At 38.3% G+C, this 14,545-nt stretch overlaps 2 protein-coding genes across 6 annotated transcripts in view; one reads left to right on the forward strand and one right to left on the reverse strand.

Annotated features, from left to right (window-relative positions):
- Nucleotides 1-3,661, reverse strand: part of LOC133574577 (AP2-associated protein kinase 1-like) — a 61,229-nt gene extending 57,568 nt beyond the window's left edge. For 3 of the 5 annotated variants that reach the window (XM_061926756.2, XM_061926753.2, XM_061926752.2), the window contains exon 1: nt 2,704-3,661. In XM_061926756.2, the coding sequence (XP_061782740.1) occupies nt 2,704-2,863 (160 nt within the window). In that variant the 5' untranslated portion in view covers nt 2,864-3,661. The remainder of the gene's footprint in view (nt 1-2,703) is intronic. The other 2 variants (XM_061926754.1, XM_061926755.1) reach the window with 1 other exon arrangement.
- Nucleotides 3,662-9,772: 6,111 nt separating this feature from the next.
- Nucleotides 9,773-14,545, forward strand: part of anxa4 (annexin A4) — a 36,760-nt gene continuing 31,987 nt past the window's right edge. The window contains exon 1 of the mRNA XM_061926770.2: nt 9,773-9,933. The gene's annotated coding sequence lies outside the window, so the exon portion shown is untranslated. The remainder of the gene's footprint in view (nt 9,934-14,545) is intronic.

The following is a 14,545-nucleotide window of genomic DNA, read 5'->3' on the forward strand; positions in this document are numbered from 1 at the left end:
GGGTGAGGGTTTTCCTTGCCCTTATGTGGGCTTTGTACCGAGGATGTCGTTGTGGCTTGTGCAGCCCTTTGAGACACTTGTGATTTAGGGCTATATAAATAAACATTGATTGATTGATTGATTGATGCAACTTCTGAAGCAATTGGTTGCACCCATAGAAAATAGGGCTGAATACTGTTACACACTGCAAGTTTCAGTTTTTTATCTGTAAAAAAAATTGTTTTGAATAATGTACAATTTTCTTTCAACTTCACAATTGTATAACACGTTGTGTTGGGTCTTTCACATACAATTCCAATAAGATATATGACACAAAATATCTAAAAATTTCAAAGGGTGACCTAAATATTGACCAAGTATTAGCGATATTGTTAGTATAAGCGCTAACGCAGACTATTTCTTTACTACTGAGACACTTTTTAAAATTATTATTATTATTTATGACTCATTCTTAATTTAAATGGGAAGATATGAACATTATCCCAGAGAGAGCAGACATTGTACAGTAAGCAAATGTTTTAATTATATTCAGTTTGTATTTCTTGTTTAGCTCTCACAATAGTGCTACATAATGCTTGTGTGTCCACTAAAGCTGGATCTATTTTTGCAGGGGTATCCTCCTTATATTCAGGCTCAAAAAGATAAGGTTCTGGATCAAAGTAGTCTTTGATGGCTCTCATGAAGTCTGCCATGATAAATAGTTGTTGTTGAAGGGAAAAGCGAATGTTGCGATGCGTCTGTAAAATGAAAACGCTGCCGTATTCTTAAAATGAGCAAGGGAGCGTGTGTGTGGCGATCAGTGGTACTTCAACTTTAACTTTAAATAAGACCGCCCACAAAACGGCGCATCCTGAAGCGACTGTCAGAAAGCGGCTTGAAGATGATCTGTAAAACATCATCTATGCAACATTTTGACCAAAGAACCACCATTACATATTATGTAGACCACAAGGAAGACTTTTAGATGTAGAAAATAATAATAATAATAATATGACTCCTTTATTGCGCCCTATAATCCGGTGCGCCTTATATATGAAAACGATCAAATCTAGACCATTCATCAGCAGTGCGCCTTAAAATCCGGTGCGCCCTATGGTCCGGAAAATACGGTAATACAATCCTCTTCTAGTACCTGCTCAGTGGCTGAGATCGGTAGGTCGTGAGTTCAAACCCTGATTCATACGGGACTAATAGAAGTGTGGAAATTGATGTTCTGTGTACCACACACACACACACACACACACACACACACACACACACACACACACACACACACACACACACACACACACACACACACACACACACACACACACACACACACACACACACACACACACAGCAGGCCGAGACAGGAGGAGGACAGAGTGTAGGTACACAGAACATCAGAGGGTCAAATGTGCGAGAAAATGAGAGCAGACAGTGTTGACAAACAATGTTGCAGCCTTGTGTGGGAACCGTAGGTGCAGAAACACAAAAAAAGTTTCCCTGTGGGATGCAGAAATTGGCAGAGAAATTTTCCGTGCAACGTTCATATTGTTGCTACTCAGCCAGCGTTTGTGGGTCTGATGGACCCATTGCATTTTGTGGCGGTATAGCTCGGTTGGTAGAGTGGCCCGTGCCAGCAACTTGAGGGTTCCAGGTTCGATCCCAGCTTCCGCCATCCTAGTCACTGCCCTTATGTCCTTGGGCAAGACACTTTACCCACCTGCTCCCAGTGCCACCCACACTGGTTTAGATGTTACTTAGATATTGGGTTTCACTATGTAAAGTGACGCTGTATCGATCCGTTGTGGTGAAGAAGGAGCTGAGCCGGAAGGCAAAGCTCTCAATTTACCGGTCGATCTACGTTCCCATCCTCACCTATGGTCATGAGCTTTGGGTTATGACTGAAAGGACAAGATCACGGGTACAAGCGGCCGAAATGAGTTTCCTCCGCCGGGTGGCAGGGCTCTCCCTTAGAGATAGGGTGAGAAGCTCTGTCATCCGGGGGGAGCTCAAAGTAAAGCCGCTGCTCCACCACATCGAGAGGAGCCAGATGAGGTGGTTCGGGCATCTGGTCAGGATGCCACCCGAACGCCTCCCTAGGGAGGTGTTTAGGGCACGTCCGACCGGTAGGAGGCCGCTGGGAAGACCCAGGACACGTTGGGAAGACTATGTCTCCCGGCTGGCCTGGGAACACCTCGGGGTCCCACAGGAAGAGCTGGACGAAGTGGCTGGGGAGAGGGAAGTCTGGGCTTCCCTGCTTAGGCTGCTGCCCCCGCGACCCGACCTCGGATAAGCGGAAGAAGATAGATGGATGGATGGATGGATGGATATGTAAAGTGCTTTGAGTCACTAGAGAAAAAGCGCTATATAAATATAATTCACTTCACTTTACTGCCTCACAATCAAAGACTTTTATGTTAAAATACTGAACAGATGTTTACCTTATCCGATTTAAACATATTTGAACATAAAAGTGTTTGATTGTGAGGCATTAAAAGCCACAAAATGCAACGGGTCCATCAGACCCACAAATGCTGGCTGAGTAACAACACAATGAACATTACACAAGGGTTAATGCGCCCTATATATGAAAACGATCAAAAATAGCCCATTCATCGGCAGTGCACCTTATAATCCGGTGCGCCCTATGGTCCGGAAAACACGGTAATACACTCCTCTTCTTCTCGACAGCCTGCACGGAAGTAACAATCTCACCTTCAGCAATGATCTCCTCCACGGTGACTTGATGCTTGCCGACAGCGATGTTTCTCCCGATGAAATTCCCTCCTGCATGACTGGATCCGGAGCCGCTGCCACCTCCGGAACCCGGTCCGGAGCTGACCAACTCCCGACGGGAATCGAAAAACTTCCTCATAGTGCGTCTCCAAAAAAAAAAAAGAAAAAAAAAAAGGGCGACAACCGGTGCTGTGGATCACAGACGAAAGCAGAGATGCGCTGTGCAATGCAGGTCTATTTGCAAAAAAAAAAAAAAAAATCAGTTAAGATAAGGATTTTGTTTGAGGTGGCAAATTTCCCATTTGTGACAGCCAGAGATGGAGCTGTTATGTAAGTGAATTACACCAGCAGCGGTACTGGCTATTGCATCTGTGGGTAATTTTCTTGCATCTATGCACCTTTCAGCGGCGTGTTTACACTATAAGAGCGACGGCTACAGACAACATTGGCGTACAGGCTCTGCACCCAGCTAGCTCCCATGCTAGCCACTCACGCTCTATGACATTTCGTGTAAGGTTATCCAGGTTATCCTCAGGACCACAGTGTATTTCAGTGCGATGTGTCCCAATGATGAACGGCCTTCCTCGACGACTATTCCCATCCTCAGTCGAGCGCCGTGAGCCACATAGCGGCGCCTTTCGCCATTTAATTACACCAGCTGACAATAAAACAGATTTTTTTTTTTTTTTTTTTTTTTTTACTTAGCTTAACGCAGTAGCCCGTTTACGTCAACGCGAAACCACCTCAAGCCAGCGTCTCGTTTCGAATATCGCTCGAAAAATGTGGCCGGGTCTTTCTTTCAAAGGGCACTCATTAAAGAAAGGCATTTAAAGTATGTATCAGTCTGTGCGACCACAGCGTTCTCTGGCTGATATCGCAACATCCGAGCTGTTGCCGATTGAAAGCGCGCAAGGCATTGTGGGTAATGTAGTTCAATAACTCTCTCTTCCTCCCATCAAGTTTGACGTCAGTGGCCAATGGTGTTGCGTTTAAAGACGGTGGTTCAGGGAAGAATCGCTACCGAGAAAAGATCGGAAATTGACTTCTTGTTCGTTCCCATGTTGTAAATTAAGCATACATCTGTTTATTAAATTAAAAACATTAAAAATGCACGATCTTGTTGACCTCAACACTGCTATTGTGACGTACAAAGCTCATAACTTCATCCTGCCTGGGTGTCTACAGCAGTGATTTTCAACCTTTTTTGAGCCAAGGCACATTTTTTGTGTTGACAAAATCCGGAGGCACGCCACCAGCAGAAATCATTAAACAACGAAACTCAGTTGACAAAAAAAAGTTGTTGTCGCTATTGTTGGATATGACTTTAAACCATAACCAAGGATGCATCAATATATCTCTTGTCTCAAAGTAGGTGTACTGCAGTGACGTGCGGTGAGGTTGATGGCTGGTGAGGCACTGACTTCATCACAGTCAGATTTACAAACATATGAACCCTAAAGAGTATCTTATTCACCATTTGATTGGCAGCAGTTAACGGGTTATGTTTAAAAGCTCATACCAGCATTCTTCCCTGCTTGGCACTCAGCATCAAGGGTTAGAATTGGGGGTTAAATCACCAAAAATTATTCCCAGGCACGGCGCCGCTGCTGCCCACTGCTCCCCTCACCTCCCAGGGGGTGATCAAGGGGATGGGTCAAATGCAGAGGACAAATTTCATTACACCTAGTGTGTGTGTGACAATCATTGGTACTTTAACTTAACTTTAACTTTACACATACAAACTGTAGCACACAAAAAAGCACATTTAATAAAAAAAAAACCTTATTATGGTCTTACCTTTACTTAGAAATTAAGTCCACAACTAAAGCCCTCACTTAAACTTTCCACGTGCAAGATTGAATCTATTTAAAAAAGTGTAACCGAGGGTTTATAAATGTCGCCTATACTGTATGAAACTACAAAATAACAAACACGGAGGCTCCAGTTTACACGAGGACCACTTTATTTACATTTCTTTCAAAAACCTCCGCAACGTGACATCACTTCCGCTCTTAGCGCCTTCAAAATAAGAGCTCAAGGCATATACTGTATAACAGCGCATAACAGGAACTTAACATCACAAAGAGGAAAGCCCATGAAAATAGGTTACAAAAGTTATTTAATAAGAAGCCAAAAAGTGTAAAAACAATAATGTTCGTGTTGGAGGAGTTGTGAATTAGGTACACCTGCAGTCTGCAGGTGTATCTAATGTTGTGTCCCTGCAGTCATTCACAACTCCTCCAACACCAACATTATTGTTTTTGCACTTTTTGGCTTCTTATGAAATATTTTTTTTAAATAGATTCAATCTTGCACGTGGAAAGTTTAAGTGTGGGCTTTAATTGATATAACAATTCTACGGCGGGGGTGCAGGAGGCGAGCCTCAGCCAGTGCGTCTTTTGCAGCCGTTTTATGATCGCTCAGCACAAGAAATACGTTACACACATACAGTTGTTGACAAAATACACTGTACATTATATACCTCAGCTAACTAAACTATGGAAATGTATAATATAGTTCATATAGCAATACAGTCTCACTGCACAGCAGGCCAGCAGTTAGCCGAGTCATTGCGCAATCCATGTTGAGGCACTGAGTGACGTGCCTCAACTGGCTGCTGTTCACCGCACCGTCTCTTCTCAGTATTTGAATGGCAAATGTGAAAATTCAGCGATTTTGAATAAAAATAATCTAAAACTGGTGAAGTTAAATGGAAAATAACTTTATAGTATAATCACTGGATACAAATAACAATTAAATTTTTTTTTTTCTTTTTACATTTTTTTTCTTTCCATGATGGCAGGTGAGGCCCCGCACCACCTGTCACATCACCCCCTGACTTATTTGGAGCTTTTTGCTGTTTTCCTGTGTGTAGTGTTTTAGTTCTTGTCTTGTGCTCCAATTTTGGTGGCTTTTTCTCTTTTTTTGGTATTTTCCTGTAGCAGTTTCATGTCTTCCTTTGAGCGATATTTCCCGCATCTACTTTGTTTTAGCAATCAAGGATATTTCAGTAGTTTTTATCCTTCATTGCGTGGACATTGTTGATTGTCATGTCATGTTCGGATGTACATTGCGGACACCATCTTTGCTCCACAGTAAGTCTTTGCTGTCGTCCAGCATTCTGTTTTTGTTTACTTTGTAGCCAGTTCAGTTTTAGTTTCGTTCTGCATAGCCTTCCCTAAGCTTCAATGCCCTTTCTTAGGGGCATTCACCTTTTGTTTATTTTTGGTTTAAGCATTAGAAACCTTTTTACCTGCACACTGCCTGTTTCCGACATCTACAAAGCAATTAGCTACCTGCTGCCACCTACTGATATGAAAGAGTATTACACGGTTACTCTGCCAAGCGCTAGACAGCACCGACACTCAACAACAACACATCATTTGCAGACTATAATTACTGGTTTGCAAAAAATGTTTTTTTACCCCAAATAGGTGACATTAGATAATCTCCCACGGCACACCAGACTGTATCTCACGGCCGCGGCACAGTGGTTGAAAATCACTGGTCTACAGGAAAGGTTCAAATCTAGGGAGAGTCCCTATGACCTCAGAGGTTCAGCTGTCTTTCAGAAAGCAAGTAGATGTGTTTCTGTCAGGGGGGTTCATCTGTGGAACAGCTTGGATGATTCTTTAAAATGTTCCAGTCCCATTCACACATTTAAAAAACATTTTAAGACCAATGTCCTGGAAAAATATATCACTCTTGAATCAACACAGTAGTTAATACTATGATCAATGTTAATTACAAACTAAATGTGGGATATAAATAATAATGGAAGTATAATTGTTTGTATGTAGTATATAATTGGAACAAAGGTTTAACTAACACGTGTACAAGGATATTTCACATGTCTTCACTGTGTATATAATTGAACAGTGTTTATGTTGTGTACAAAGTGTATTTATAATATGCTGTGCAAAGGAAATGTCATAATTTTTGGAAGCTCATCTTGTATTTGACATTGTTTATAGGGTTAGGCGCAATAAGTGTTCAACTTCAGCCTAAACCCTTTCGGTCTGCAACATTTTCAATTTATGAATGTACAACTGTTTGTTTATGTAAAACTGTTTGTTTATTTTGTTAACCACTGACTGAAAAAATAATAAAGCAAACTAAACATATATAATTTCCCTTTTAACGGCTATAAAGGTAAACATATAGGCAGGTGTTAAAATGGTAGCATTGCTTTGAGGGACATCGCCAAAAACAAAAAATACATAACTGTGTTTTAAAATTTTAATACAACGTTGTTTCTCATTATTTCTTTTAATAAGTGATTAAACTCGAGTTCCGTTTGAAACACGCGTCGTTATTTTTGATATAGTTTAAGTCAACTTTAAGTGCTACTTTCCGATTTTGACGTGGTGCGTGAACGCATCTGCACAACTCAAAAGGGGAGTACGGAAAAGGGAAACGAAGAAATACATTCAATATACATTGCATACCTTTTAAACTTTAATAGTATCCAAAATTGCCACAAATATTACAGTATATTATCATACTTTCCAAACATGTTTTGTCTAAATAAAAATACTTAACTTTACAGCAAACTACCCATCAAATTATTAAAAATGACAATACATTTTACGTTCTTTACAGCATAATATGATGCATACATTGGATAACTGTTTCAGATGTCTATGTTTTTGTATCTGTCCCTATTTCAAATAAACCTCTATAATAATAATAATAATAATACTGTAAATTGAAAACTAAAGCTTGGAAATTATACGTGTCAATAAAGTACTTCATATTTTCTCACTAAATGTAATTGATTTTTTTCATTTTGACAGAAAAATATATGTACTGCTTGACATTGCATACCTTTTCAACTTTAATAGTATCCAATATTGCAACAAATAGTACAGTATGTTATCATACTTTCCAAACATGTTTTTGTCTAAATAAAAATACTTAACTTTACAGCAAACTACCCATCAAATTATTAAAAATTACAATAAATGTTACGTTCTTTACAGCATAATACTGTAAATTGAAATGGCTATAAAGGCAAAAATAGGCAGGTGTTAAAATGGTAGCGTTGCTTTGGGAGACATCGCCAAAAATAAACAGGACATAACTGTGTTTACATTTTTAATATACCGGTAAGATTGTTTCTCTTTATATCTTTTAATAAGTTGAGTTGAGTTGAGTTTGAGTTTATTTGGAACATGCATGCATACTACATGATACATCACAATTTCCAGTTCCTCTATTCAACATGTTCAAAAAGGAGTAGGAAGAAGCAGAGCTTATTTAATCTCACCCCTTTCCCTTTACATAGCAGTTGCTAAAAGTTTTGTTCACTTCCTGTTGTCAATTTATTCCCAATATACTCCATAAGTAATAACAATAAAAATACATAAATAATAATTGGTGAAGTAAGTTAGATTTCATATGGTGAGATGAGTAAGATTATCTTGAAAATGAATGGATGGATGAGATACATTCAGAATGTTTATCATGTTTCTTCTTTGTTGTACTTTGTAAACACTTAAAGTTTGAAGAGTTTCTTGAAGTGGATCATATTAGTACGTTGTTTGGTTTCTTTGCTTAATCCATTCCATAATTTAATTCCACATACTGATATACTGAAGGTCTTAAGTGTCTGTCATCTCTAGAGGACCTGTATAAAAGACACTGCAACAGGAGAGCAAACAGCATCCTCAGGGACTCATCCCACCCAGGTCAGCACTGGCTTGAACTCTTGCCCCCAGGGAGGCGCTATAAGACCATCAAAGCAAGGACAAATAGACTTAAAAACAGTTTCTATCCTAGAGCTGTTATTGCCCTAAACTCTGCATTTACCTGAACACTCACCACTTTATTACTTGCTTACCTCTGATAGAGATCTGCTCTGCAATATGCTTTTAACATTGTATTATGTTTTTAAATTTTAAATTGTTTTATTATTGTTGATGTCTTAAGACTATTTCATGTAGTTTTGTTTTAAAAGCACTGAGCTGGATTGCTGTCCAATTTCGTTGTTTCCATACAATATACTTGCCAACCTTGAGACCTCCGATTTCGGGAGGTGGGGGGTGGGGCGTGGGGGCGTGGTTAAGAGGGGAGGAGTATATTGACAACTAGAATTCACCAAGTCAAGTATTTCTTATATATATATATATATATATATATATATATATATATATATATATCCTGAAAATATGCAAACAAAACTGTGTTTAGATAATTGATACTTCAAACTTGCATAAATAAATATTAAGGAATATAACATAACTTGACTTCTGAGAGCTTCAAAATGTAATGAATAAAATGCTAAAGTTGTTGATAAACAAGCAATTATTTTAATAATTAAATATGGTCATTTTAAATGAATTATTATGATAATTTAAAATGAATTATTTCAAATATGTTTATTTTAATGTATAATTCTATGGCTGGATGTAATAAGGAGTCAGAAAAAATACAAATAAAAATACAATTAATTTTGATGTTTTTAGCAAAATATAGTAAAAATGTATTTAGTTGTTTTTTTTTAAATTAATAAATATATTTATTTTTAGGTAAGGTAAACATAATAATACAATTTATCTCTAGTCTGGATGATTTAGTTCTTGTCACCCTGTTGTCCTCCCGTCATGAAAAAAGGCTGTCCTCACTCAGGTCTGCATGGAGCTGGAGGGGGTTTGGCCTCCAGCTCCGGCTGAAAATCGGGAGATTTTCGGGAGAATATTTGTCCCGGGAGGTTTTCGGGAGAGGCGCTGAAATTCGGGAGTCTCCCGGAAAATTCGGGAGGGTTGGCAAGTATGATAATTGTAGCTGTTTGCAAATTCACTATGTCGTGGAATTTCAGTATTTACTATTTTTGATTCAATAAATAAATAAATAAAGTAAATAAGTATGTTCTCTATATACAACATTATGTATTATTCTAACTGATCTTTTTTGTAACACCGTTAATGAATGAAGTGTACTTAATTCAGAATGAAGTGTACTTCATTCCGTGATCAAACTCGGGTTCCGTTTGAAACACGCGTCGTATTGTTATGGTCAAAGACAACGTGCTACTTTCCGATTTTGACGTGGTACGTGAACGCATCGGCCCAACTCAAAGGGGGAGTGTGCAAGAAGGAAAAGAAGAACTACATTCAAGAGGGTAGGACGCGAAGGCAGCTTGGCCGTTAAAAAGGTGACTTTTTCCTGGTGGATTCTGTCTTCTGGCTCCGTTTAGACAAGGACGAGGTAAGCCTCTTTGTTCAGTTTGTAACCACAACTACTCTTTTTGAGAACAGTTTGTCCGTGTTTGACGTAATAAGGGTCGGGACTATATGCTCACATTTGGGTGTGCCCACCTTCATTGCGAGTTAATGGTCAGTTTTTACAAGTGTAAAAATAAAAGTTCACATTTCTGGATGTAAAACACCGTCTTTTTGTGAGTATATTCGCGTTTTAAGGAATATCGTGCAATTTTTGCCAAGCTGTGATATACATTGCCAACATGGTGGCATAGTGTTCTTATGTCACCTTGTTCACCTGTGACATTCACCTGAGCTGACCCCAAAAGGGACAAGCGGTAGAAAAATGGATGGATGGATGGATGTTCTGTGTGATTGCATAGTAATTACATCATCAGGGCTGCACTTTTCTCCCCATAAACACATTAAGTTGCAATACACGTACCTGTTTTTCCTCCATGACACAAACCAGGTTGTGTTTGTATTCCCTAAACCACTGTGCCGCGGCACACTACCGTATACCGAGTATAAGTCGCTCCGGAGTATAAGTCGCACCGGCCGAAAATGCATAATAAAGAAGGAAAAAACATATATAAGCAGAGGTGGGTAGTAACGCGCTACATTTACTCCGTTACATCTACTTGAGTAACTTTTGGGATAAATTGTACTTCTAAGAGTAGTTTTAATGCAACATACTTTTACTTTTACTTGAGTATATTTATAGAGAAGGAACGCTACTTTTACTCCGCTACTTTTATCTACATTCAGCTCGCTACTCGCTACTAATTTTTATCTATCTGTTAATGCACGCTTTGTTTGTTTTGGTCTGTCAGACAGACCTTCAAAGTGCCTGCCTTACTGGTGACGTTTCACTTCGTTCCACCAATCAGATGCAGTCACTGGTGACATTGGACCAATCAAACAGAGCCAGGTGGTCACATGACCTGACTTAAACAAGTTGAAAAACTTATTGGGGTGTTACCATTTAGTGGTCAATTGTACGGAATGTGTACTGTACTGTGCAATCTACTAATAAAAGTTCCAATCAATCAATCAAAAGTGTGAAGTAAAAAAAGATACTTTTTTATTTCAACCGTACATCCGGTCAAAAGCCTAAAGACTGACTGCACAGTTCCTGTCTTCACAATAAAAGTGCCGCTCCATCGCGCCTGCGCTTTCAAAACAAGAGTCTCCGAAAGCCACGCAAACAAGCTAGCAAGCTAAGGAGTTTGACGCCAATGTATTTCTTGTAAAGTGTATAAAAACGAATATGGAAGCTGGACAAATAAGATGCCAAAAACCCACCACTTTCATGTGGTATCAGACAGAAAGGAGGAACTTTTCTTCTCCTCCATTTGAAAACGTGGACGTTATCATCACTACTGTCTGATTACAATCAACGCAAGTCATCAGAATCAGGTAATACACCAACTTATATTCTAGTCTTCATGAAAGAAAGGAATCTATATGTTAAACATGCATGTATATTCATTAAAACATCTTTAACATGTAAACAAAAACAGCAAAATAAATACATATAAATTATATACTGTATATATCAATGTATATGTATGTACGGTATGTATATATATATATATATATATATATATATATATATATATATATATATATATATATATATATATATATGAGTGTGTATGTTACTCATCAGTTACTCAGTACTTGAGTAGTTTTTTCACAACATACTTTTTACTTTTACTCAAGTAAATATTTGGGTGACTACTCCTTACTTTTACTTGAGTAATAAATCTCTAAAGTAACAGTACTCTTACTTGAGTACAATTTCTGGCTACTCTACCCACCTCTGTATATAAGTCGAGTATAAGTCGCAATTTTTGGGGAAATGTATTTGATAAAACCCAACACCAAGAATAGACATTTGAAAGGCAATTTAAAATAAATAAAGAATAGTGAACAACAGGCTGAATAAGTGTATGGTAGTGATGGGTTGATGAGGCGTCATGAAGCGTTTCGACACATTGCAAAACTGTATTGATACTGTGTAGATACTGTGTCGCTAAATACTGACATACGCTGGACATTAAAAATCCCTACAGGCAACCTATGGACCGACTCAACTGACACTGATTTTATGACCTAGTATATACAATAATATAAACCAAGTCATTGTATTTCATTTAGGATTATTTCATATCTTCATTTAAATAAAAATATATTTTTATCTTTTTTAGATACAGTCAATAATAAATGTGAACATGTATAATAAAATGGAAATCTAAGAGAATGTGTTGTGAATGAGGATGCTTGTGGACTGGGATTTTTTTAAATTAATTTTTTACACATTTTTATTAAAAAAAAACAACAGTTTTTCCAACGTATTCAATTTTAGACGATTTCTTTCATTGATTGATTGAGACTTTTATTAGTAGATTGCACAGTGAAGTACATATTCCGTACAATTGACCACTAAATGGTAACCCCCCAATAAGTTTTTCAACTTGTTTAAGTCGGGGTCCACTTAAATTGATTAATGATACAGATATATACTAACATCATAATACAGTCATCACACAAGTGAATTATTTACATTATTTACAATCCGGGGTGTGGGATATGGAGGGGGTGGGGGGGTTAAGTTTGGTTGTTATCAACACTTCAGTCGTCTCTTCTTAGTTATTATTTCTCCGGCTGTAGAAAAGACCCGCTCACAGGGCACAGAGGAGGCGGGAGTGCGACACAGTTCGCGTATCGGTCACGTGACCAAAACAGCTCATGATCGGTCACGTGACTTTCTAAAAGCGGTACTATGAGCTCGACGCATGCGCCGATGCATCGGTGTTGCCGGACCCATCACTAGTGTATGGTATATGAGGCATAAATAACCAACTGGTATGTTAACGTAACATATTATGGTAAGAGTCATTCAAATAACTATAACATATAGAACATGCTATACGTTTACTAAACAATCTGTCACTCCTAATCGCTAAATCCCATGAAATCTTATACGTCTAGTCTCTTACGTGAATGAGATAAATAATATTATTTGATTTACGGTAGTGTGTTAATAATTTCACACATAAGTCGCTCCTGAGTATAAGTCGCACCCCCGGCCAAACTATGAAAAAAAAAAGCGACTTATAGTCCAAAAAAATAGGGTAGTTTGCCGTGAGATATTGTCTGGTGTACTGTGGGAGTTTATGTAATTTTACCTAATTGGGTTAAAAATATTTTTTGCAAACCAGTAATTAAAATACGTAAATGTACCGTTGTTGAGTGTCGGTGCTGTCTAGAGCTCGGCAGAGTAACCGTGTAATACTCTTCCATATCAGTAGGTGGCAGCAGGTAGCTAATTGCTTGGTAGATGTCGGGAATGACGACAATGGTTTGTCTATTTTCTGCTGGATCTACTCTCTATCTTATGCTGCAGCTGTCACATATACTGTAATATTGTACATGGTAATTGTTACAGACATAATATAATATACTGTACACATATTATGTATATATTCGTATATATGTTATATTTTATATCGCTATATTTAGTCTATTTATACCTGCATTGTCCTTTCCATCCTTACACTTTCCATCATTGTAACTGAGCTACTGTGTTGAACAATTTCCCTTGTGGATCATTAAAGTTTGTCTAAGTCTAAAAAGGAGTTAATGCTTAAACCAAAAATAAACTAAAGGCGAGTGCCGCTAAGAAAAGGAATGGAAGCTTAGGGAAGGCTATGCAAAACTAAAACTGAACTGGCAGCAAAGTAAACAAAAACAGAATGCTGGACTAGGGATGTCCCGATCCAGGTTTTTGCACTTCCGATCCGATACCGATATTGTTTTTGCACTTCCGATCCGATACCGATACTGACCGATACTGGCCTATCCGAGCATGTATTAAAGTTATTTAGCCTACTTAGTTGTCAGAATCATGTTGAAAAGGGTTTCAGTACTCTTGATAACAACTAGCCAGCTGAATTAGGGGAGTTTGAATAATACACAATGGTTGGTAACAAGAAACTGACCTGTTTATTCAAGGATAAACACAAAATAGACAAAATTATACATGACAAACAGAAATGGCATCATTGAACTAGGGCTGGGCGATATGGCCTTTTTTTAATATTGCGATATTTTAAGGCCATATTGCGATACACGATATATATCTCGATATTTTGCCTTAGCCTTGAATGAACACTTGATGCATATAATCACAGCAGTATGATGATTCTATGTGTCTACATTAAAACATTCTTCTTCATACTGCATTGATATATGCTACTTTTAAACTTTCATGCAGAGAAGGAAATCACAACTAAAAAAATCACTATTTTTTTCATACGGTGTTGATCTGGAAATGTTTGCCTCGGCATTTTGATGGTGTGGACGTGTGGCACCGAACGGAGATAAGCGTCTCGGCAGACGTTACAATATTTGAACAATGATGACGAAAACTGTTTTCTCTGTCGTGTCCGTGTGTCGAAAATTGTTATGCGCTTATTTTTTTATTTGATTTTGTGCGTGGCATAGATTTGCCGTGCGCAATTGCACAGGCGCGTACTTTAGCGGCTGCGCTAGCATCACAGCTAACGTTAGCCATGCTGCTACCTCTCTGCTCGAAGAGGACGTATACGTAT

This window comes from Nerophis lumbriciformis, linkage group LG32 (assembly GCF_033978685.3).
Source record: "Nerophis lumbriciformis linkage group LG32, RoL_Nlum_v2.1, whole genome shotgun sequence".
Taxonomy (NCBI): domain Eukaryota; kingdom Metazoa; phylum Chordata; class Actinopteri; order Syngnathiformes; family Syngnathidae; genus Nerophis; species Nerophis lumbriciformis.